Below are 24,722 nucleotides of genomic sequence, written 5' to 3'. Positions count from 1 at the left end.
GTCTTCCACTTCCTGAGACTCGTTCTCCTCTTGCAGACACCCGTTTCCCATTACGATGGAAAATTTAATGGTTATGACATATTATATATATATATATATATAATATAATATAAATTAAATATAAATTAAAATTTAATTTTAATTAAATTTAACCTAATAAAATATAATTTTATTTTATTTTTAATTAAATTTAATTAAAAAATATATAAATTAAATTTTTTATTATTTTTTACGAGTAACGGTACCTGCGGATCGGGTAATATAATATCCATACTCTACCCATTCAAAAACAGATATTTATATATTTGCTACCCGTTACCTGCGGATAGTAAATATCTACGATAATGAATATCTGTAGATAATAACTATCCACTACGAATTTTATTTGGAGTGTGTGCGTATTTTCATCCTAGTGTTATCCATCCATATAAATATTAGTAAAAAGAAAAAAATTCCGCCAAAGATTTACAATGTAAACATACACGTTTGAAACATTAAATAATCTTTACATAAATAATAACGATAACAGTGTTATTAATTATTTTTTGTAAAGCGTAATGTTGAGACCACAGATGTACAGTCTGCCAGAAATACGTAATAACAACTTTCTGAAGGTTACATCTTTTACCACAACCAAGTGCAATGTGCAAGCCTTAAATAAAGCAACACTCACTCACACTCTTCATCTACCAACAATTGATGCAGTGAAAGCCAATTTTGAAGTAGATGGGCATCCCTCACTTTCTACTGATTCCATATCCAGGCGTATGACATGTGAATCCCCTTATGCAATTGTCTGAGATTCTTGCCACACATGGCTGCAAGATCACTTTTCTAAATACAGAGTTCAACCACAATCGAATAAATACAGCAGATGCTGGGCTGGAGAATTCAAAGGGACCCCAGATTAAGTTTGTGACGCTCCCAGATGGTTTGGACCCTGAAGATGACAGAAAGGACCCCAAGAAACTTACTTTCTCAATCAAAACTCACATGCCTCATATGCTTCCCAAACTCATACAAGATATCAATGCATTGAATGTTAACAATAACATCACTTGCATTGTTGTCACAGTGAATATGGGTTGGGCCCTGGAAGTTGGCCATAAATTGGGAATTAAAGGAGCTGTTTTCTGGCCTGCATCTGCCCTTTCCTTGGCCACGTGTGATTGCATCCCAAAGCTGATGCAAGATGGAATCGTAGATTCAGATGGTAAAGCTTTTCAACCGCAGATATTTCTAAATTTCTCTCTTAACGTCAAATTTCTCTACTTTCTACATTGGTAATATTTAAATTATTTTCTAACTTTAGCAAAGAAAAGAAGTAAATTTAATTGTTTGACATCTTCAAGTTATTTTAAACACACTTGTAAATAATTGCTCAATCTGTTATATATGTAGCCTTTGGTGGTTCGGGAGTAATTGATCACAACCAATTAAAGGAATTGACTCTTGGACTTGATTTACTTAACAAGCCTTTTCTTTGGGTTGTGAATTCTTGCGACAATAACAGGGTAAACAACTCATACTCTGATGAATTCCACGAAAGTAAAGGCAGAATTTTGAACTGGGCACCACAGGAGAAGATTTTGAACCACCCTGCCATAGCTTGCTTCGTTAGTCACTGCGGTTGGAATTCTAGCATTGAAGGTATATGTAGTGGCGTCCCTTTCTTGTGTTGGCCATTAGTAAAGGATCATTTTGCGAACAAGTCATATATTTGTGATGTGTGGAAGGTTGGACTGAGATTAGACAAGGATGAAAATGGATTCGTATCGAAGGAAGAGATAACGAAGAAGGTGGAGCAACTGTTTGGTGATGAAGGCATAAAAGCAAGGTCGTTGAAACTGAAAGAATTGACCCTGAATAACGTAGTAGAAGATGGTCACTCTTCAGAGAATCTGAAAAGCTTCATCAGCTGGGCAGAGTAATATTGCTTTTTAGCTTGGAAATGGTTGATATATATATATATAGTTAATAATAATAATGTTCATTCTGTTAGAATAAAAAACTACGCTGTCTTTAAGCATCTTTAACATATTGAACGGTAACTCCCATTTCCATAATAATAAAAGGATTGGTGTTAAATGTACTGCAAAACCTTTATAAATTGTTAAATGTTATTCTATTGATAATAATATTCTGATTAGTGAATATGGTTTGGAATGATTTTAGAATAAATATTACTCCTAATGATAGTGGGTGCATAGAAGAAGACCAGTGAGGGATCAAATAGTTTCAGAGAACAGTGTTCTTTGTTGTTTCTCAATTTTTTGGAAATATGATCCATGAGTTGTTAAAATGAGTTCATATTTGAAATCTTTTGGTTTATTGGAATACTATATCAAGATAAGTTGGTTTCATTTCTGAGAAAATCATAATGTATTTCAAATCTTGGTAAAAGTTGTTCATGTCTGCATTAGTATATGGTGTGGAAGGTATGCTGATACTAAAATGAGTCTTGAAACAAAGTTTGAAAAGTTGAAAAAGGAGAAAATATGAAATAAGTCAATTGTAAACTTAGTGAAAAAAACGTTGATAAGTATATTTGAAAATTTTGAGTGCAATCTCAAGCAATTAGTCAATTGTAAACTTAGTGAAAAAGATTTATGTGAGAATGGTCAAAGTATCTAAAAAGGAGCTTTTCAATATAAACATAAGGGAAAATAACTTGTACCCTAAAAAATGTTTTTAAGAGTAAATGTGTAAAAATGTTCTAAGTTATATCTTATGCACTAGTAACAACAAATCTGAAGTTTGAATATCATAACAATGCAAGGACGTTTTTTTTAGTGAACAGGACCTGTTTGCTGTTTGTCAGCAACATAATTAGAAAATAAAAAGAAGTAAAGTAAGCGGCAATCTAAAGGAGAAAAGTATGTTTGATCGGAGTTCAACTAAATCAAGGGAGAATTTATGTGCAAAAAAGAATAATTCCTTTTTCAACACATTAATGAGAAAGTATAGAATTTAATATAATAATTATAAGTAGGAACAGAGAAAAAGATATTGTAAATTTAATAAAATCAATTTAACTACGATGTTATTGTATCTTAAGTATCTTAGTGATTTCTTATTACCTTTTTTCCGGTTCTATATATAAAGAATAAGTGAAATTTTATGTGATATAGGTTGTATTTGAAACAAATTAATATAATTATTTTTATTTATTCATGTTTTTGTTTTTGTTTTTTTATTGTTAAGTGAGTTCAACTACTAGTGTTTGTGGAGGGCACGAGGAAGAAAGTCAACAAAGAATAAATTTTGAAGACATAATAATCAAATTTGACGTTAAATTATTTTTAAATAAAAACAACTTTAGATTGTGGAAGATCTAAATGGAAATTATCTTGATATAACAAAAAAATGTTAATGTTATAAATGGTGGGGTGAAAATGCCAATATTTTTGTTTCTAAATGAAAATATTAACATGATAAAAAAAATAAAAAACACTGAAATTATGTGCCTTAACAAAATTTTTATTCTAAATGAATAAAATTTATATCATTGTATATATATATGATAAAAATTTTGTCATGACAGTATTTGTTTTAGGATGATGAAATCAAGAACAATTTAAGAAAATAATAAATTTTATCTAGATATTTGACAATCTTGAAAATATTGAAGTGATTGTTCAATGTAACTTCTTGGTTTAATAGTGTCCACAGTTTCGTTGATAAATCTCAACTTAATCCCTTATTTTAAAAGCGTTTGAAATGGGTCATCACTTTTAAAATTTTGAGTCAAATTAGTCCCTTCCGTTAAATATAACCAAACCGCGTTAATGGGGTGATGATCTTGCAGCATTCATGGTAACGCCAAGTATGGTTGTCCCGCCATTCTTATGGTCTTAATTGGGTTTCTTCTACTATCCTCGGCCTCACGGTGGCCTATGTTACTATGTGGTGACTCGAGCTAACTAATCAGATCTTACTACATGGTGAGTCGAGCTAACCGATCGGTTAGGGTATGTAAAAGAACGGCGTAGCCGGTCGGGTACGACAGTCGTTGAGTAGAGTTAAAGTGCAATCAATATGGTAACTACTATTGATGAATGATTAATGTTGGCATTAATGACCATTAAGAGGTAAATTAATAGGTCTGACTTTAATTACTTTAGACCTTCACACGAAACATATCTATCTGACTTGAGCACCATAGTGTCTTCTATAAGTCAACCCCCCTCAAACCGATTGGTCACCCCAAACAGTAAGCAGAGTGAACGTTTGTCCAGGTAGGAGAAGTGAGCAGGATTCATCCTCGTCCCAATCCAGCAGAAACATTTTGGTGCCCTATGGTGGAGGATCTTAGTCCTTTGAGTTATTTTCTAAAGATCATAGTGACCCGACATGTAGGTGGCTTGTTTCTCAGTTAGAGCACCTATGCTTATGACATCATTGCACACATCGACATGGCCTCAGGAAAACCTTTTTCTACTCTAATTGATACCAAGAAAAAATTCACTACATTCTTCAACACACCATTTGAGGATCCCACTATATATTGGAGTATTGTCGGTGCCTTCCTGTATCTCACATTCACTTGCTAGCATCTCATGTTGTTCAATATGTTTGTCTTCACATGCATTCCACCTATACCGAACGCTTGCTAACGTAGAAACACATGTTGCGTTATGTTCTAAGTATCCTACAACATGGTTTTGCACTTATATATGACCTTTATTGAGAAACTTCTTGCTTATATTGATGCTCATTATGGTGGATGTCCTGACACTAGATGCTCCACATCTAGTTATTGTGTATTTCTTGGTGACAACCTTATCTCCTGGTCTTCGACATGTTTGTTCAACATCTCATGTTGTTCAACATGTTTGTCTTCACATGCATTCCCCCTGTACCGAACGCATGTTAACGTTGAAACGAATTTTGCGTTATGTTCCAAGTATCCTACAACATGGTTTTGCACTTATATATGACCTTTACTAAGAAACTTCTTGCTTATATTGATGCTCATTATGGTGGATGTCCCGACACTAGACGCTCCACATCTGGTTATTGTGTATTTCTTGGTGACAACCTTATCTCCTGGTCTTCCAAGTGTCGACACATTCTTTCTCATTATAGTGTAGAGGTTGAATATCGGGGTGTTACAAATGTTGTTGTTGAATCTTGTTAGCTTTGTAATCTCCTACTATAGCTTCATTTTCCTCTTCCTTAGGCTTTCTCAAGCTATTTTTTATATATATTGTAATCCTTTGCAACATTAGTGTACAAAACATAATGAGATAAATGTTTACTTTGTTTGAAAAAAGGTAGCACGTGGTTAGACACAAGTTTTTTGTGTTCCTTCTCGCCACTAGACTCTTGACATTTTCACTAAAAGTCTACTTCAAATTATTTTTTATGACTTTTGAATCAGTCTAAGTGCCCGTGAACCTTAGACTACAAAGGTATGATATAATCTAAATCATTTTTCTTAAATTAAGCCAATTAATAATTAATCTTTATAATTAAGGTAATCAAATTCCTATAATTAGATTATTAAGTCTCTTGTAATTATGTTGTACATAATTACATACATGATTTAAAGAAAATAGCATCAACAATTGGATTTATTATGAGATAACTAGTAAAAAACTTTTTAAATTATGAATACAAGAATTCAAATTCATTACCTAATTTTAGTATTCAAGAAAAATCTTCTTTTTCAATTTTAAAATCTCTTTTTTTTCTTACCAAAATCAATATTCATGAGATTCATTAATATTTTATGGTAACAATAGAATTATTAAAAAGATTAATATCAATTATACTTTTTTTATGGCTTAAAGGCTTACTTGGTCCCCATGTTAAGTGGTAATTTTCAGTTTAGTATCCGGTTTTAAAAGTGCATACATTGGGTCCCAAAGTTGTAAAAATTGTATGAATGAAGTCCTATCTGTTAAGTTGGTAGTAACGACATTAACTCTGCGCTGACGTGTCTGCACTTTTTCTCTCTCCTATGTTGTTCTTGCCATCTTTCTCTCTCTCTTCTCTATTCCTCTCAACTTAATTAAAAGGAGAAAGTGAATATAATATAATAATGTCCAGTGCAGGCAGTAGCAACACTAATAAAGATAAGTCCATCAACGAGGAAAAGCCATCACTAACTGTGAATCCTATTACGGTCGAACATGATACTGAATCTGAAAACCACTTGAATATTTTTGAAATTACTATATATAAATATACCAAGAGAAACATAAACCTATGGAGTCTTATGGGGGAAGAGGTTAGACAGTGATGGAAGATGGGGAAACTAAGGATGTTGGCATAGGTAACCAAACTCACAAAACACTCACACCTTACTCTCTTCTTCCCTTCACTACCATGACTAAATTTCTCATCCTACTGTTATTGTGCGCACGCTTCTTATCGTGCGCCCACTGCGGCTTTGTCACTTAGATCCAAGCCTTGACATCGTTCAAGCTCAACCTTCACGACCCTCTCGGCGCGCTTAATGACTAAGACCCATCAACGCCGTTAGCTCCTTGCAACTAGGGTAGGGTTTCTTACAAGAACGACCGAGTCACCGAGTTAGTCTGGCTCGCCTTCAACTCAGTAGCCTACTTGGTGACCGCATTTTAGATCTGCGCATGCTTTGAAGGCTAAGCCTTTGCTCCAACTCCTTCAATGACACAATTCCCCAATCCATCTCCAAATGCACGCTCCTACGTGCCTTGTTCCTATAGTATAACGACCTCTCCGCCCAACTCCCGCCGAAAATTGGAAACCTTGCTACTCTCTAGATTCTCAACGTTGTCGGCAACAACCTCTCTGGTGAAATACCCACCGAACTTCCACTGCATCTCAAGTACGTTGACCTCTCCGCCAACGCCTTCTCCGGCCAGATTCCAACCACCATCACCGGTTTTTCCGAGCTTCAGCTTATCAACCTCTCCTACAATAAGTTCTTGGGCCAGATTCCTGCGCTCATTGGAGAGTTTCAGAATCTGCAATACCTTTGGCTCGATCATAATGTTTTGGTGGAACCTTACCTTCATGTGTCTTCTTTCTTGGTTGTATAACGTGTAATTCAAATATTATTTTTTATTTCAAAAAGGCTCATTGCTAACATAAAATACCCATGATCTGATACTGATAAGATGACGTAAAACGAGGTTATAGTTCTCACTTTCTGCTTTTAATTAATGGTGAGAGAAATAAAAAAGAGAGAAAAAAAGATGGCAAGAAGAGAGGAGAGAGAAAAAAAAGTGCAGTCACGTCAACGTGAAGTTAATGTCGTTGCTACCAACTTAACGAGTAGGGCTTCATTCATACAATTTTTACAACTTTGGGATCCAAGGTCTTCACTTTTAAAACTGTGTATTAAACTGAAAATTACCACTTAACATGGGACCAAGTAAGCATTTAAGCTTTTTTTTACATATGTATCTCCAATACATAAGATAAAACATTCCAATTATATTTCTCTCTTACATAATTACAATTAGAGCTGTCAAAATGGGTAACCCGGCCCGGCCCGACCCGACCCACCACGGGTTGGTCACTTAGTAAGTCAACCCAACCCGGCTCATTTATTAACAAGCCGAAAAAATTCGAACCCGACCCGACCCACCACAAGTTGGTGGGTTAAACGGGTTGGCTCATTGGCTCACTTAATTAACTTTTTTTTCACCCTCTTCTTCTCATATTCTTATAACATGCTACTTTGATCGATCAAATTGAAACAGTAATAATTAGACCAATCAATATAAAAGAAAATGAAACAAAAAAAATATTGTTATATATATTATAAGCTAACAAGCATAAAATTTTGTCAATTCAGTTTAATGAGACATACACAACCGTTTGACTAAGAAACTATAGTCGTTAACAAAAATATATAGCACAAGATAAAACTGTCATGCTTGTAGATAGGTCTAAAAACATGATAAAACAAATGAAATATTCCTGAATTATCCAATCTATAATATTATCCATCTATTAAATTGAAGTCCTGAATGGATAAATTCACAGTATTATGCTCTCTTGAAGCATCTTCTTCTTTATCTCCATCTATAATATTATCCAATCTATAATCTTAGGATTTTATTTGCAGAGAGAAATTTTTGGAAAGACAACCGCGCGAAAGACTCTATTGCTAAGTAAAGGTTGTGCATTTTGAATAATTAATGTAATTAATTTGATTTCAATAAAAAAAAAAGATTTGAATAATTAATTTAATTAATTTGATTTCAATAAAAAAAATAGGATTTAAATAATTCATTTAATTTAATTAAAAAAATAGGTAGGTTGGTGAGCCAACCCAACCCACCATTTGCATTTTTTTTCAACCCAGCCCGGCTCAAACTCGTGATGAGTCAGATTGGTTCACGGGTTTTAACCCATTTTGACAGCACTAACTATAGTTATATTTTTCTCGACTCAAACTCGTGATGAGCCAGATTGGTTCACGGATTTTAACCATTTTGAGGCACTAATTACAGTTATATTTTTCTCTTACATAATTTAAAATTTTGTTGTGATAATATAAAAAATTTTGAAAATTGGAAGATGGAGAATTGAACGTTAAAGAATTGACGAAATAGTGTGAAGACACCACACCGAAACGTTAAATAATCTTTACATAAATCATAACGGTAACAGTGTTATTAATTATTTTTCGTAAAGCGTAACGTTGAGACCACAGATGCACAGTATGCCAGAAATACGTAATAAATTTCTGAAGGTTCTGCTGACATCTTTTACCACAACCAAGTGCAAGCCTTAAATGAAGCAACACTCACTCAGTCTTCATCTACCAACAATTGATGCAGGGAAAGCCAATTTTGAAGTAGATGGGCATCCCTCACTTTCTGCTGATTCCTTATCCAAGTGTAGGACATGTGAATCCCCTTATGCAGTTGTCTGAGATTCTTGCCACACATGGCTGCAAGATCACTTTCCTAAATACAGAATTCAACCACAATCGAATAAATACAGCAGATGCTGGGCTGGAGAATTCAAAGGGACCCCAGATTAAGTTTGTGACGCTCCCAGATGGTTTGGGCCCTGAAGATGACAGAAAGGACCCCAAGAAAGTTATTTTCTCAATCAAAACTCACATGCCTCATATGCTTCCCAAACTCATACAAGATATCAATGCATTGAATGTTAACAATAACATCACTTGCATTGTTGTCACAATGAATATGGGTTGGGCCCTGGAAGTTGGCCATAAATTGGGAATTAAAGGAGCTGTTTTGTGGCCTGCATCTGCCACTTCCTTGGCCACATGTGATTGCATCCCAAAGCTGATTCAAGATGGAATCCTAGATTCAGATGGTAAAGCTTTTCAACCGCAGATATTTCTAAATTTTTCTCTTAACGTCAAATTTCTCTACTTTCTACATTGGCAATATTTAAATTATTTTCTCACTTTAGCAAAGAAAAGAAGTAAATTTAATTGTTTGACAACTTCAAGTTATCTTAAACACACTTGTAAAGAATTGCTCTAGGAAGTAGGGTAATTTGTGAGGTGTGGGTGTTTTTATATGAGATTGTTGATATTGACTCAGTAAACAACTCTGTTTAAGGTTGTCTTATAGTCTATTATGTGTGGAGCCTCTGGTTGTAAGTATCTAATGAACTTTGGTTGTGAAAACTGTTCCATGGGTAACATTTGATGCAAATTAGGAGTTTCTATTGTATGATGGTTTGCCTACTTATAATGTTAGAGTAATTAGAGGGTTGATAAATGAAGCTAGGCATGTGACGTTGGGATGGGCTAAGATAAATGAAGCAATTTTATTATGAGTTAAGATAGACTAAGGATTGAGTTATAATCTCTGATGTTTTGTCTGTAACTCTGTGATGTTTCCTCTGTAACTCCGAGTTTGACAAAAATTTACAGTAAATTGTCCGTGTAGTTTATACTCTAACTGAACTACAGTAAACTTCTAGTGTATTGTGTGTTTTTCTTCTTGATTCCTATTGTTCTTTAGTTTGTTTGGGATGTTTTGAAACGTTATTGATATCTGTTTTAACTAGGTGAACTTGAGTTAAACTGAAGATCAAGATTTATAATAGCAAGATGTAAACTAGATATTCAATAGATTTGTTTCCAAATACGCAATTATTGCTATGAAAAACTCTAGTACTTTCATGTCAAAAAATTTGGGTGTGGTTACTAATTAACACCAAATAGTATGTTTGAAGGAACAGAAGGAAACTCTATCCACAAATTCACACACATACTGAACACATGAATGTGCATTTTATTTATTTGCTACTTCATGTATCCATATCAGATTAAAGCAATGCTCGAGTTTTTAACGTTTAACTAAACTTTGGTGTTAAGTGTTACTTCTAAAAGTTAGGAGAACCAAGCAACAGTAAAGATATCTGAGAAAATTTTATTTGTAACTTAACCTCATTCTTTATGCTTTGAAGGAAAGCCAATCGAAAAGAAAGAAATTCAACTCTACCCAAATATGCCAATGATGGACACAGAAAACTTTCCATGGTGTGGCCTAGATAAGACTGTCATTCATCATATTGCACAAGAGATGCAGACAATTAAGTTAGGAGAATGGTGGCTTTGCAACACAGCACACAATCTTGAGCCTGCTGCATTTTCCATATCACCACGGTTCCTACCTATAGGTCCATTGATGGCAACTGACAGCAACAAAAGTGCACTCTGGCAAGAAGACACAACTTGCTTAGACTGGCTAGATCATCAGCCACCTCAATCTGTTATATATGTAGCCTTTGGTAGTTCGGGAGTAATTGATCACAACCAATTAAAGGAATTGGCTCTTGGACTTGATTTACTTAACAAGCCTTTTCTTTGGGTTGTGAATTCTAGTGACAATAAAAGGGTAAACAATTCATACTCTGATGAATTCCACGGAAGTAAAGGCAGAATTGTGAAGTGGGCACCACAGAAGAAGATTTTGAACCACCCTGCCATAGCTTGCTTCGTTAGTCACTGTGGTTGGAATTCTAGCATGGAAGGTATATGTAGTGGCGTCCCTTTCTTGTGTTGGCCATTAGTAAAGGATCAGTTTGTGAACAAGTCATATATTTGTGATGTGTGGAAGGTTGGACTGAGATTAGACAAGGATGAAAATGGATTAGTATCAAAGGAAGAGATAACGAAGAAGGTGGAGCAACTGTTTGGTGATGAAGGCATAAAAGCAAGGTCGTTGAAACTGAAGGAATTGACCCTGAATAACGTAGTAGAAGATGGTCACTCTTCAGAGAATCTGAAAAGCTTCATCAGCTGGGCAGAGTAATATTGCTTTTTAGCTTGGAAATGGTTGATATATATATAGTTAATAATAATAATGTTCATTCTGTTAGAATAAAAAACTACGCTGTCTTTAAGCATCTTTAACATATTGAATTTAATTCCCATTTCCATAATAATAAAAGGATTGGTGTTAAATGTACTGCAAAACCTTTATAAATTGTTAAATGTAAATTGATAATAATATTCTGATTACTGAATATGGTTTGGAATGATTTTAGAATAAATATTACTCCTAATGATAGTGGGTGCATAGAAGAAGACCAGTGAGGGATCAAATAGTTTCAGAGAACAGTGTTCTTTGTTGTTTCTCAATTTTTTGGAAATATGATCCATGAGTTGTTAAAATGAGTTCATATTTGAAATCTTTTGGTTTATTGGAATACTATATCAAGATAAGTTAGTTTCATTTCTGAGAAAATCATACTGTAATTCAAATCTTGGTAAAAGTTGTTCATGTCTGCATTAATATATGGTGTGGAAGGTATGCTGATACTAAAATGAATCTTGAAACAAAGTTTGAAAAGTTGAAAAAGGAGAAAATGTGAAATAAGTCAATTGTAAACTTAGGGAAAAAGATGTTGATTAGTATATTTGAAAATTTTGACTGCAATCTCAAGAAATTACTCAATTGTAAACTTAGTGAAAAAGATTTATGTGAGAATGATCAAAGTATCTAAAAAGGAGCTTTTCAATAACTTGTACCCTAAAAGATGTTTTTAAGAGTAAATGTGTAAAAATGTTCTAAGTTATATATATCACTAGTAACAACAAATCTGAAGTTTGAATATCATAATAATGCAAGGACATTTTTTAATGAAAAGGACCTGTTTGTTATTTGTCAGCAACATAATTAGAAATAAAAATAAGTAAAATAGGCGGGAATCTAGAGGAGAAAAGTAAGTTTGATCGGAGTTCAACTAAATCAAGGGAGAATTTATGTGCAAAAAAGAATAATTCATTTTCCAACACATTAATGAGAAAGTATAAAATTTAATATAATAATTATAAGTAGGAATAGAGAAAAAGAGATTTAATAAAATCAATTTCAACTATGAAAGTTCACATTAGCTCGAATGGTTTCATGAATGATATGAAAGACTATACGTTAAAAGTGTGACGTTGTCTTAAGTTTAGTTAATGTTTCTACTAGGATGGTGAAGAAGATAATAAATTTTATCTAGATATTTGACAATCTTGAAAATATTGAAGTGATACTTCAAGATGAAGATAAAGTTTTATTTTTTCTTAATGTCTTATGTAAGATGTTTAAACATTTTAAAAATGTTTTTTAATTTGAAAAAGAATAAATTATTATTTTATATCGGTGTATAATTATTTAAAAATTTTATAATTTATATCGTTAGCTAATTTATCTATAAATTTTTTTTATAACTATAAATAAATCAGTCTTACCTATATATTTAGTGCATTATTTACAAAATTTTGCAATTGGTAATACCATTTTCTTTTAGTGCCCACACAAGTTGACTATTTAAAAATATATCATTTAGATTAAAACATATATATAGTATGTAGACAGTGATATAAAAACGACGTAGTTGTTCACCTCTTAATTATGATAAGGTTGTTTGATGTTCATACATAATTTTTGTTTGTAATAAATGTTTTAAATTTATTCATAATGTATTATAGGCTATATAGCTTGGTTTAAATATAAAAAAATGATGTCACTTGTTTTATAAAAGATATTCACTTTATGTAGGAACCTCGTAGAAGGCTAAACCATGGAGGTCAACATCTTGTTAGCCTAACCTTTCTTAACTTTTTAGTTTCAAACATTACTTAAATAAAAGTATGGTAATTAGTATTGTAATTCAACGAGCAATGAAGTAATAATTTCAACAACAATAATAATAAGAATTAATTTTTGATATTGTATATTTTCTGTGTAGAGTGAATGAGGTACATCAAATTTTCAAGGTTTGATCTTATAATAGTTTATTGTTATTTATTTTATTTACTTTTACTTACTTTTACTCATTATTAACGTTGAAACATTAAGTTTGATTAATATTAGAGGTAATTAAAACAATTAGCAAACAGAAAATGAGAGTAAAAATATGCATTCTGAAATGTTAATATTTTCAATTTAAAAATTATTGTTTGAAAATTTGAAGAGCATGGTTAACGATTTAAAATGTATAACTAATATAAGAATAGGGTGAAATATATTTTTAGTCCCTAAACTATCAAGCGAATTTGTTTTTGGTCTCTCTTTCAAAGTAAAGTATATTTTAGTCCTCCTCCTTAAGAAACCTTAATTTTTTGTCCTTCAAAACTAACACCGTTAAAAACCAGCTGAGTTGGTTGACGGTGTAGTGCCACATAATTTTTTTTTCCAACATCACTCCTGCCAGATTTTCTCCCCTTCCACCAACCCAACCCCATTCCCCCACCATGGACCTCAACCCGCAAACGGCGCAACGCCCCCCCACCTGCCTCGCTTGAGATGTTCCCACCGCCCCGACCCTCCCCTTCCTTTTGGATCCCCTCCTCACGGTTTTATCCGTCTGCTTCCTTGTCTCCTCCTCCAAGCCCAACATCGCTTCCACCCGCTGTCCCTTCCCGCGCCGCTTCCTCAAATTCCCCGCCATGTCCCTCACTGCAACACCTTCCAAAAATACCACCACAGCCACTGCCCTCAACATCCTACCTCCGTGCCGCCACAACTTTCTAGCTGCACTTTGTGATGCAATTAATTACCAGTTAAAAAGGCTTGGCTGTTTCTATAAGCATTTTGTATCAAATATTATAAATATATGAATTTGTTTTACTGTACTGTATTTGAAGGACCTATAATGTGCAAACTGATGCATGTGAGTTTCGTTGATGGTGGTTAGTGTGAGATTCGGTTCCTCTATAATAAAATTATTATGCAGTATTTAGACCAACAAACATCATTGGTTCATAAAAGTAAATAATTATACATTTTACTGCAACAAATTTGACATTTTGCAGCATTTGGTGTAGTAAAGTAAATTTCGAAATGGAGGATTACCTATCATAATCTAATCGCTCTTGACATGAGCATACACTAATAGTTAATTGTTATAGTATAATAGTTTTACCTTTAATTTAGTTTTGTTGTGGTGGCACAGGGGTAGAGTGTTGAGGGCAGTGGCTGTGGTGGGATTTTTGGAAGGTGTTGTTGTGAGGGACATGGCGGGGAATTTGAGGAAGCGACGCAGGAAGGGGCAGCGGGTGGAAGCGATGTTGGGCTTGGAGGAGGAGACGAGGAAGAAGACGGATAGAACGTGAGGAGGAGATCCAGAAGGGAGGGGAGGATCGTCTCTGGCTGAGGGGCGGTGGGAACATCTCAAGCGCGGCAGAGGGTGGGGGGCGTTGCGCCGTTTGGGGGTTGAGGTCCATGGTGGGGGAATGGGGTTGGGTTGGTGGAAGGGGAGAAAATCTGGCAGGAGTGATGTCAGAAAAAAAAATTATGTGGCATTACACCGTCAGCCAGCTTAACTAGTTTTTAACAGTGTTAGTTTTGAAGGACCAAAAATTAAGGTTTTCTTAAAGAAATGACTAAAATGTACTTGAAAGAAGAACTAAAAACAAATTTGATTGATAGTTTAGGGACTAAAAACATATTTAACCCATGGAATATTGTAGATTTGTAGCAGTTGAAAATTTATTTTATTTCGTTTTATTGAAATATTTTACCATATATTAAAAAAATATAAAACAACTTGAGATGATAAGTGGTCGAATAACAACCCATACACACATTTGTGTATATAAATATGTAGTCCTAATTCTAATTAAGAATTAATAAATAACACAAAAAATATAAATTAATATTATTTATCAAGGGAGAATGAAATAATAAATCATATAAAATTCCTACACACATATATATTCTAAATTTTCGCCGTGGTCTCAAACTTCTTAGACAACTCTCGATTATCACATTTTAAATTCTAATTTATTTTATATTATTAAGATCAACATTTTTAAATATAATTTTTGAATCGATTTAAATTAAGTAATCAATTAACAAACACCATGACAAAAAAATATGATAATTTAGTGTGGACACATTCGTTTCTTTTTTCTTGCAAATACGGTGAAAGACTAATCCTACGGTAAAATATCATTTAAAAGAAAATTAAGTATTAATCAACACAGTGACAAAAAAGATGATGATTATGAACATATTAAAAAAATTTTGAAATACGGTGAAAGACTCTTCTTGATAGGGTAAATAATCATTTAAAAGAAAGTTTGTGGGTATACAGTACACGGCCAAACTAATCTTCTAAAATATCTTTAAAGGATCGACACTGTTAATGACTTAATTATGCCTAAAAATATTTTACTAGGATTAAGAGATACACCTTAATGATAAGATATTAACACAGTATTAAATAAGATATGAGTCTAATCATATAAAAAATTAACATTACATTTTATTTAAAATTTTAAAATAATATATTAATAAGTCTTTCATATTTATATAATATTCTATTTTTTTATTAATATAAAATTTACTGGGATACTAATTTTCAAGAACAGTGGTGCAATATGGCTCCTACAATAAGTGAAGAAGCTAACATCAAGCTAAGAGTTGTTTAAGAATAGATTACATATCAAAGCACGACATGTTGTTGTATAATATAATAAAATAATGAAGAGTGGGACATGAGAGTATGTAAGTCAGACGTAGGAAAATCTGTAACCTAGTGTCGTGCACGAAAGCATGACAGACAGGAGAGGAAGAATCAAAACCCTGCTTGGCCTTCCTTTTTCGTTATAAAATACATAAAGATTAAAACTTAACAATGAAGCAAAACATAAAATATTTTTAAATCCATATATATCCACTGCACAATGCCTTTCGGTGCAATCTGCTACATTAAGTACTGTTGCGGTGCCTATAATCTCTGCAACACTGCTCTATCATATAAGTAACCATGATAACTACTGTGTTTTTCCTGCAAATGGATCTGTCACATTTCTTACCCTAATTTCTTATACAAGATTATGCAAAACTTAGACAATATCTCTTCTTTATCTCTATCGATCTTTTCTCGGAGGTGGCTTCAACCCTTATCTCCATTTTTTTAGTAAATATTAATTGTTAGAATATAAAAGACTCATTAGATAAACGAATATAATTTTATATATATATATATATATATATATATATATATATATATATATAATATTTTCATTAACATAAATGTTTTGTAGTAGTATTAAAATTAAATATGTAAAGACTTGATTTAAATCAGATAATATTATTATTATGAATACTTATGTATATATTTGAGTTCTTGTTAACAAGACTTATAGTCAACTTTTTTAATTGAAATATATTATAATATATAGAATTTTTAATATTTTTTAGTTATGGACTCTCATACTAATCAAAAGTTATAAATTTTGTATGGTAATTTTCAAAAAAGTATTTAATCATTTGATTAAACTAATGATATATATAAACAAACTAAATTTTGAAATGCAATGAACTTTGGAATGTTAACATCGATCAAATATCAAACTTCACATTAATAATTAACATAAATTTATTTAAAAAAAATGTTCAGTTTAAGAATTTTGAACAATAAATTTTGTTGGAAGTCCCACGCACTAGATGTCTATACCTCGGCGTGAAGGAGTGTGTTGGAAGTCCCACATCAACTAGAGATAAGGCCAATTTATAATATATATATATATATATATATATATATATATATATATATATATATATATATATATATATATATATAAGTGAGGTGCAAACATCACCTTAAAAGCTGGTTTTGTGAGATTGAGTTAAACTTAAAGTCCACTTCTAACATGGTATCAGAATCATGGTTAGAGCCTATCATAATGAGTTCTAAGTGAACATTCTATTCTTCTATTCCATCAGTGAGGTGCAAACCTCACCTTACAAGCCAATATAAAGTTCACCTTGTGAGTTTAGGGAAAATCCGTTGTTCATGACAAAAAAACCAATCTAAGCCAACATAGCATTGGTTTGTCCACGACAAGCTATTCATGGAAAACGAACTTATTGTCATGAGGGCCCCTTGTGCAACATTAATGTAATTTGGTTTTACGGTGTTGGAAAGCATCGAATGATTTTGATACAATTATTTTAAAAGTTAACAAATTCATAGGGTTGATTAGATTTAAAATATATTTTATTTTTAGCAATAATACATTACTTTTATATATTATATTGATATACAAAGTTTCGTTCTTTGATGCAATTATTAAGATACCTAGTTAACATAACAACTTTGTCGAACGGGGTTGAAATAAAAATTGATCATTATATCCTATATAATGGTTATAAAGTTTTTATCTCATATCCTCGATTCTATATTTGTATAGTGATTATAAAAACATTCCAATAATAATAGTAAATAATATTGAGTAAAATGTGACATAATAGTTATAGGTGTTTAGAGTATGTGAAGGATATTAACAATTCTGTTGATATCATATTAGATAATATACATATTTTTTAAATAATAACATTATCTCTCCATATTTTAAGAATAATTATAATAGTAGATTTATTATTATTTTCGACTTATAAATTAAGTCGAGTATATACACTTATGCTCTGTGTGTGTTTGTATCTCCCTTTACTTTTTAAATATTAATTAAATAAGTGTTTTAATAATTTATATATATATATATATATATATATAAATAAAACAAATATACACATATTTAATTTAACGGATCTATACTTAATTTAAAAAATTAGATACTAGTTCTATTTATAGTCATTATAAAAATACCCAATTAAATTAAGAACGAGTTTACAAGATGAATTAATCTATCATTCCTACTTCTCGTAATACTCGAATCTCTATTTCTTTCTATAGATGCATACCCAGTGTAAAACGAAAATCTTCATATGCATTTAATATTTATTTTAAAATATTATCTTAAACGTAAATAATAAATGTTTAAATAATTTCGGTCACACTTTCTATTTTAAAATATGCAGATGATGTGAGGAATGATGTCAACAGATAAGAAGAAAATCAAATAAATGCTGTTGGCTTGTGAAGAATATTCTTTTATATTTATAGTTTTAATGTAAAATATTTGTAAACATTTAATAAAAAACTGTCGTGCATATAAAATTATTGATTTTTAAAATAATAATTTGATGAGTAATATTAGTTAATAACCTGTGGTGAAGTTTTTTTGTCTGACGGTAAGAAAATTAGAGTAAAGGAATAATGATGACCTTTTACACAGCAAAGGTTATCGTTTTTCGAATTTTGGCTTTTTGTTGGTGTTCTTAGAAAACGAGACAAGCTTAGTTCGATACGTTTGAACATTAAATAGCGTGGGTGTAGATGAACATGGTACTCTCGTACCTTAAAAGTCAATGCATCATTAATGGCAACTGATCAAGCACTTGCCCAAGCAACAATCTCCACACAGACTAACGTTTTCTGAATCCCCTCAGAACTCGATTTTCGAGAGCAAAATTTCCAACAACCATGGCCATCAGCCCTCACTTTCTTGTTATACCATATCCAGTTCTAGGCCACGTGAATCCCCTCATTCAGTTGTCTCAGATTCTGGCCAAACATGGCTGCAGCATCACTTTTCTGAATACAGAGTTCAGCCACAAACGGTTGAACGCCACTGGTGCTGGCCTTGACAACCTCAAGGGATCAGGGATAAGGTTTGTGACACTCCCAGATGGGTTAGGCCCTGAAGACGATCGAAGTGACCAGAAGAAAGTTGTTCGTTCCATCAAAACCAATATGCCCTCCATGCTTCCTAAGCTCATACAAGATGTCAATGCTTTAGATGTAAACAACAAGATCACTTGTATTGTTGTGACATTGAGCATGACTTGGGCCTTGAAAGTCGCCCACACTTTGGGAATCAAAGGCACTCTTCTATGGCCTGCATCAGCAACTACTCTCGTCTTGTGTGATTGCATCCCAAGGCTGATTGATGATGGCGTTATAGATTCATATGGTAAGAGTATTAACATTTATGGTACTTGTTATGTCAGTTTTTGAGGGATTAATAATTAGTATCATATATACTGAGGAGGGTCTTTCATGGTTTTTCGTTTTTGGCATTGAAGGAATCCCTGGAAGAAGACAGAAAATTCAACTCTCCCCAAACATGCCTTCGATGGACACAGAAAACTTTCCATGGCGTGGGCATGACAAGTTGCACTTTGATCATCTCGTGCAAGAGATGCAGACCATGAAGTTAGGAGAATGGTGGCTTTGCAACACGACTTATAATCTTGAGCCTGCAGTGTTTTCCATGTCACCAAGGCTGCTTCCAATTGGTCCCTTGATGGCAAGTGACAGCAACAAAAGTTCATTCTGGGAAGAAGACACGTCCTGTTTGGAGTGGTTAGATGAGCAACTACCTCAATCTGTTGTGTATGTTTCCTTTGGTAGCATGGCTGTAATGGACCCCAACCAATTTAATGAATTAGCCCTTGGAATCGATCTCCTCGAGAAGCCTTTTATTTGGGTTGTACGTCCAAATGACAACAAGGTAAACATTAATGCATACCCTCATGATTTTCATGGAAAGAGAGGTAGAACTGTAGCTTGGGCACCACAGAAGAAGATATTAAACCACCCTGCATTGGCTTGCTTCATCAGTCACTGTGGTTGGAATTCTACTGTAGAAGGTGTATGTGGTGGCACACCCTTCTTGTGCTGGCCATTTGCCAAGGACCAACTTGTTAACAAGTCATACATCTGTGATGTCTGGAAGGTTGGAGTAGGATTAGACAAGGACGAAAATGGATTGATATCAAAAGAAGAGATAAAGAATAAGGTTGAGCAATTACTTGGGGATCAAAACATAAAAGCAAGATCATTGAGAATGAAGGAATTGACCATGAATAACATATCCAAAGGTGGCCAGTCTTCCAAAAATCTAGAAAAGTTTATCAAGTGGGCACAGTAATATACTTTGGATTCGAAGCTGTTATTTTATTTTATTTTATTTTACTTTTATTTGAATGTTCGGAATTTATTTCGTAGACATATTTATGTACTAGACAACTTAATCTATGAAAATTGAAAATGTTAGGAGCTGTCGTATACATCCCATTTGTATTATGAAGTTCGTTCAATGAATCCTGTGTCCCCTTCATCATTCATTATTACTAACCCATCGGTTTCTGTTACGTAATTATTGTAGCTTTCAATAATTTCTTTTGGTTTCATTCAGCTAACACCAGTCATAACAGAGTATGATGCCCAAAGGCTTGGTTATCGTTCCAAACACACAACATATTTTACACACAATTTTCCTTTTCGTTTCGTACGTTGTATGCACTTCGTCTTGGCTTTTCTTTGAAGACCCTTCTTCATTTCGCTATATTATCAAAAGTATACGAGTACGATATGAGTTATCAAAAGTATATAAACTAGTACTATCACGCTAGTGCAGTAGCATAGAAAAAATAATTATGGTTCTAGTTAATACTTTTGACTTTTGGCAGGGACGTTGCCAGTCAAACTTTACAAGTACCTTACAACACACATTATTACAACATAACATGTGATGACCCTCATACAAACTTATGGTCAACCACGGACGGACAAAAAGTCTCCTTGGAAGCAGAAATTTAATACTTTTCTGATTAATATTTTGTTTTTTTTCCGTCACTGGTTTAACAACATGATAATTTTTCTTTATATCCACTTCAAGGAGGAAGCTGGGTTGCTAGAGAGGGTTGGCAGAGTTAGGCCTGAGAAGTGAGAGAAAGTTGAAACGTGGGGAGGTTCCAGAACTGGTGATGTAGTAGGATATGGTTATTATCTCTAGATGAATCTTAGGATAAGTGAAAATGGTGCATCATGGACCACACTTATGAAGGTGGTCCCTGTTATTGGCATTGCTCTATTATATATTGTACGTTATGGTGAAGGAAAAAAAGAGTTGAATTTATCTGATATCAGAAATAAAATTCAGAGAATTAAAAACTAATAGACTTTTATTATAATTTTTTATTTCTCTTCAACTGAATCTTTTGAATTTCTTGTTTAACCCTTTTATCACCTTATTTCTTTCTTACCAAATGGATTGTAAATAACACTTCTTAATACACTATAACTGTAATCAATTATAATATCAGATATGAAAACACGCTTACTCTTACCACGGTTTAAAATATGTACAGTCTTGTTTTTTTTATTTAAAAATAGCACCAATAATTCCTACTAACAATAAATAACAAATATATCTAATTTTTTTCATGAATCTAAGGCGGTAGGTGTTCATGCGGTTAATTAATCAGAATTAATTACTATATTTTTTAGGTTCTGATAGCCCAAATTTAAAAGCATTTAGAATCTGACTTGGTCTGTACTTAATGCAACGATGTCAATTCATGAAAACTTTTGAAAGCGAACTTGGAGAAATACTTTCTACATAGAAAAGTCTCATGAAAAACTGGTAGTCCAGTCGATAAAATCCAGCTCAAACTCTTGGATATTTCAGCTTCCTGGTATTTCTCTTCCTTGAAAGCAATTTTCAAGCAAATGGGTATCCCCCACTTTCTTGTTATACCATATCCGGTTCAAGGGCACGTGAACCCCCTGATGCAGTTTTCTGAGGCTCTAACCAAACACGGCTGCAAAGTCACTTTCGTGAACACTGAGTTCAACCACAAACGAGCTAATAGCTCTGTTGGGGGGTTAGACAACCTTAAAGAAGAAGGGATGAGGTTTGTGACACTCCCAGATGGCTTGGATCCAGAAGATGATAGAAGTGACCATCACAAACTTTTCGTATCTATCAAAACCAACATGCCTGCTTTTCTTCCAAAGCTCGTACAAGATATCAATGCTTTGGATGTTCACAACAACATCACCTGCATAGTTGCTACAATGCACATGGGTTGGGCCTTTCAAGCTGCCCACAAATTGGGAATTAAAGCTGCTTTTCTCTGGACTGCATCTGCAGCTTCCTTGGCAGCATTCTATTTCATTCCAAGGCTCATTGAGGATGGAATCATCGACTCAGAAGGTAAGAATATAATATTTTCATTGATTTTTTTTACGAAAATTAAGTTCAATTTATAGTACATAAGAACGTGTAAACCTCGTATTGAAAATTAATTTTGTGAGATTGAATTAGATTTAAAATTTATTTAGTTTAACGTGAGTATTTTTGTGAGATTAAGTTAAATTTAAAGTTTATTTAACTTGGCCGTGAGTAGTTATTTTTATAGGATTTAATTAGATTTAAAGTAGATCTTGTGAAAGTTTCCCTTTTGGAATGTTATAAAGTGATTTTGTAGAGTTAATTCTGTGAGGTCGAGTTTAATTTTATGCCATATAATTTACCCAAATAAGCTTATATCTTGTTTCTCTTATCATAATTTTGCAGTTAAATCTTTCATTTGTGATGAACCAATATATGATTAGGCAGTTGTTTGATTATATTCTCCAGGTTTACACACTCAGTGCTTGATATATATTCACTCTTTGACCCGAAAATAGATGGGTCACTTGTAGTTGAAATTTATGATATAGTCAAAATATAAATATTATTACTTTGGGGACAAATATGAAAAAATCAGTCATTAATAAATTTTCAACAAATCGTATAAAATATTATATATAACACCATTTTCGTGTGCTCCTTTTATATATGTTACTTAAATTTGTACAAAGTCGGACTTGATTCTAACGTATATGAATAAAAAACCTCAACTTTGGTTTGTAAAAATTTAAAAGTTCTAAAAACTTGTTTCAACTTAGTTTGGGTTAGATTGATAAATTATCAGTAAATATGATTTGGTTCATGACGGTTAAGAAATAAACTTGAAGTTTAACTTAAACTCACAAAATCGACTTATAAGATAAAATTTATACTCGCTTATATAATATAATCTTTGGTTAATATGGACTTTCAATATATTCACTTCCATATACATTTTGAGCGTGAGACTAAACATTAATGGATGGTCCGATAGTGGTCGATAACGAGTGGAACAATATGTTCACACAAATCTTGCTAGAATAGGCTTTAACCTGAATCTAATATAATGTTAAGAAGTGAACTTTAAACCTAACTCAACCCGACAAAATCAACTTCAGATTTCAATCCATTTATATACTAAAAATCCTAAAGATGAGGAGACATGTATTTTCGATAAAAGAAAATTAAAATGCAAGTTTTGATCTTTTGATTTAGAAAGAATGAAGAGAATATTTGAGAAACTTGTGGCATTGCAAATGCAGGAGAGCAAACCAAACAACAAGAAATTCAGCTTTCCCCAAATATGCCTGTGATGGATGCTGAAGACCTCCCATGGGGTGGCTTTGCTAAGAAATACTTCCCTCATATAGTTAAAGAGATGAAAAACTTGGAGTTTGGAGAATGGTGGCTTTGTAACAGTACTTCTGATCTTGAGCCTGGAGCAGTTTCCGTATCACCAAAGTTCCTCCCAATTGGACCATTGATGGAAAGTGACAGCAACAAAAGCTCATTCTGGGAAGAAGACACAACTTGCCTAACCTGGTTGGATCAGCAGCCACCTGAATCCGTTGTGTATGTTTCCTTTGGTAGTATAGCAATCTTGGAACCAAACCAATTCAAAGAAGTAGCTCTAGGCCTTGATCTCCTAAAAAGGCCTTTTCTTTGGGTTGTTCGTCCAAGTAGTGATAATGACAAGGTAAACAACGCATACCCTGATGAATTCCATGGAAGTAAAGGTAAAATTGTGAACTGGGCACCTCAGAAAAAGATATTGAACCACCCTGCCATAGCTTGCTTCATCAGTCACTGTGGTTGGAATTCCACTTTGGAGGGTGTATGCAGTGGCACACCTTTCTTGTGTTTGCCATTTTTCAGTGACCAATTTTTAAACAGGTTGTACATTTGTGATGTGTGGAAGGTTGGTCTGAAATTAGACAAGGATGAAAATGGATTAATACTGAAGGAAGAGATAAGGAAGAAGGTGGAGCAAGTTCTTGAGAATGGAGACATAAAAGCAAGATCACTGAAACTGCAGGAATTGTTGGTGGATAACTCAGTTGTGGATGGTGAATCTTCAAAGAATCTCGAAAAGTTTATTAACTGGGCCAAGTAATGATAATAATACCTTCAGCAATAGTTTCGAATCAAAGTTTTCTTTGTCTGTTTTCTCTTTAGTTCTATATCTCAAAGGAAACTTCTGTAGTATGTGTGAACTATTTCACTTTGTAATAAATGGTTCTAAAATAAATTTAACGTTAGAACTTTGAATCTTTGTAAATTAATCGAAAAATAGGTTGATTTCACTCAATTCGATTTTAATAACATATATGACGACACCTGAGTTTGCAAATGTATTAGGAAAAAAATACTCACTCTCATTCAATCAAGATCAAAGAAATACGGTATACATAAAAGAACATCACAAATAAAAATTATGAATTTATATGATCCTACGTTTCTCATCTAAAAATTATTTAAATTA

At 33.0% G+C, this 24,722-nt stretch overlaps 3 protein-coding genes and 2 pseudogenes across 3 annotated transcripts; all 5 read left to right on the top strand.

Moving 5' to 3' along the window:
- Nucleotides 1–726: 726 nt before the first annotated feature.
- LOC124820835 (UDP-glycosyltransferase 83A1 pseudogene) lies at nt 727–2,077 on the top strand (annotated as a pseudogene).
- A 3,969-nt stretch (nt 2,078–6,046) lies between these two features.
- LOC148199218 (uncharacterized) lies at nt 6,047–7,031 on the top strand (annotated as a pseudogene).
- Nucleotides 7,032–8,644: 1,613 nt separating this feature from the next.
- Nucleotides 8,645–11,384, top strand: LOC124820843 (UDP-glycosyltransferase 83A1-like). The gene is made up of 2 exons (XM_047292621.2): nt 8,645–9,291; nt 10,399–11,384. The coding sequence occupies exons 1-2, from the start codon at nt 8,805–8,807 to the stop codon at nt 11,244–11,246; spliced, it is 1,335 nt and encodes a 444-aa protein (XP_047148577.1). The 5' UTR covers nt 8,645–8,804; the 3' UTR covers nt 11,247–11,384.
- A 7,214-nt stretch (nt 11,385–18,598) lies between these two features.
- LOC124820839 (UDP-glycosyltransferase 83A1-like) lies at nt 18,599–20,351 on the top strand. Its single transcript, XM_047292617.2, has 2 exons — nt 18,599–19,252; nt 19,365–20,351. Exons 1-2 carry the CDS (start codon nt 18,763–18,765, stop codon nt 20,210–20,212), a joined length of 1,338 nt encoding a protein of 445 aa, XP_047148573.1. The 5' UTR covers nt 18,599–18,762; the 3' UTR covers nt 20,213–20,351.
- Nucleotides 20,352–21,677: 1,326 nt separating this feature from the next.
- LOC124820837 (UDP-glycosyltransferase 83A1-like) lies at nt 21,678–24,508 on the top strand. Its single transcript, XM_047292613.2, has 2 exons — nt 21,678–22,282; nt 23,503–24,508. The coding sequence occupies exons 1-2, from the start codon at nt 21,796–21,798 to the stop codon at nt 24,351–24,353; spliced, it is 1,338 nt and encodes a 445-aa protein (XP_047148569.1). The 5' UTR covers nt 21,678–21,795; the 3' UTR covers nt 24,354–24,508.
- Nucleotides 24,509–24,722: the final 214 nt, after the last annotated feature.

Source organism: Vigna umbellata, chromosome 4, assembly GCF_029865625.1.
Source record: "Vigna umbellata cultivar VRB3 chromosome 4, Vumbellata_1.0, whole genome shotgun sequence".
Taxonomy (NCBI): domain Eukaryota; kingdom Viridiplantae; phylum Streptophyta; class Magnoliopsida; order Fabales; family Fabaceae; genus Vigna; species Vigna umbellata.
Note: the sequence above shows the minus strand (reverse complement) of the source record. Positions and strands in the feature narration are given on the sequence as shown.

Excerpts from the sequence above, each read along its gene's own strand:
- LOC124820839 (XM_047292617.2), top strand. The coding sequence starts at position 18,763 with ATGGCCATCAGCCCTCACTTTCTTGTTATACCATATCCAGTTCTAGGC. Across the intron at positions 19,253-19,364 it reads TGGCGTTATAGATTCATATG|GAATCCCTGGAAGAAGACAG; the intron begins GTAAGAGTATTA and ends TTGGCATTGAAG.
- LOC124820843 (XM_047292621.2), top strand. The coding sequence starts at position 8,805 with ATGGGCATCCCTCACTTTCTGCTGATTCCTTATCCAAGTGTAGGACAT. Across the intron at positions 9,292-10,398 it reads TGGAATCCTAGATTCAGATG|GAAAGCCAATCGAAAAGAAA; the intron begins GTAAAGCTTTTC and ends TATGCTTTGAAG.
- LOC124820837 (XM_047292613.2), top strand. The coding sequence starts at position 21,796 with ATGGGTATCCCCCACTTTCTTGTTATACCATATCCGGTTCAAGGGCAC. Across the intron at positions 22,283-23,502 it reads TGGAATCATCGACTCAGAAG|GAGAGCAAACCAAACAACAA; the intron begins GTAAGAATATAA and ends TTGCAAATGCAG.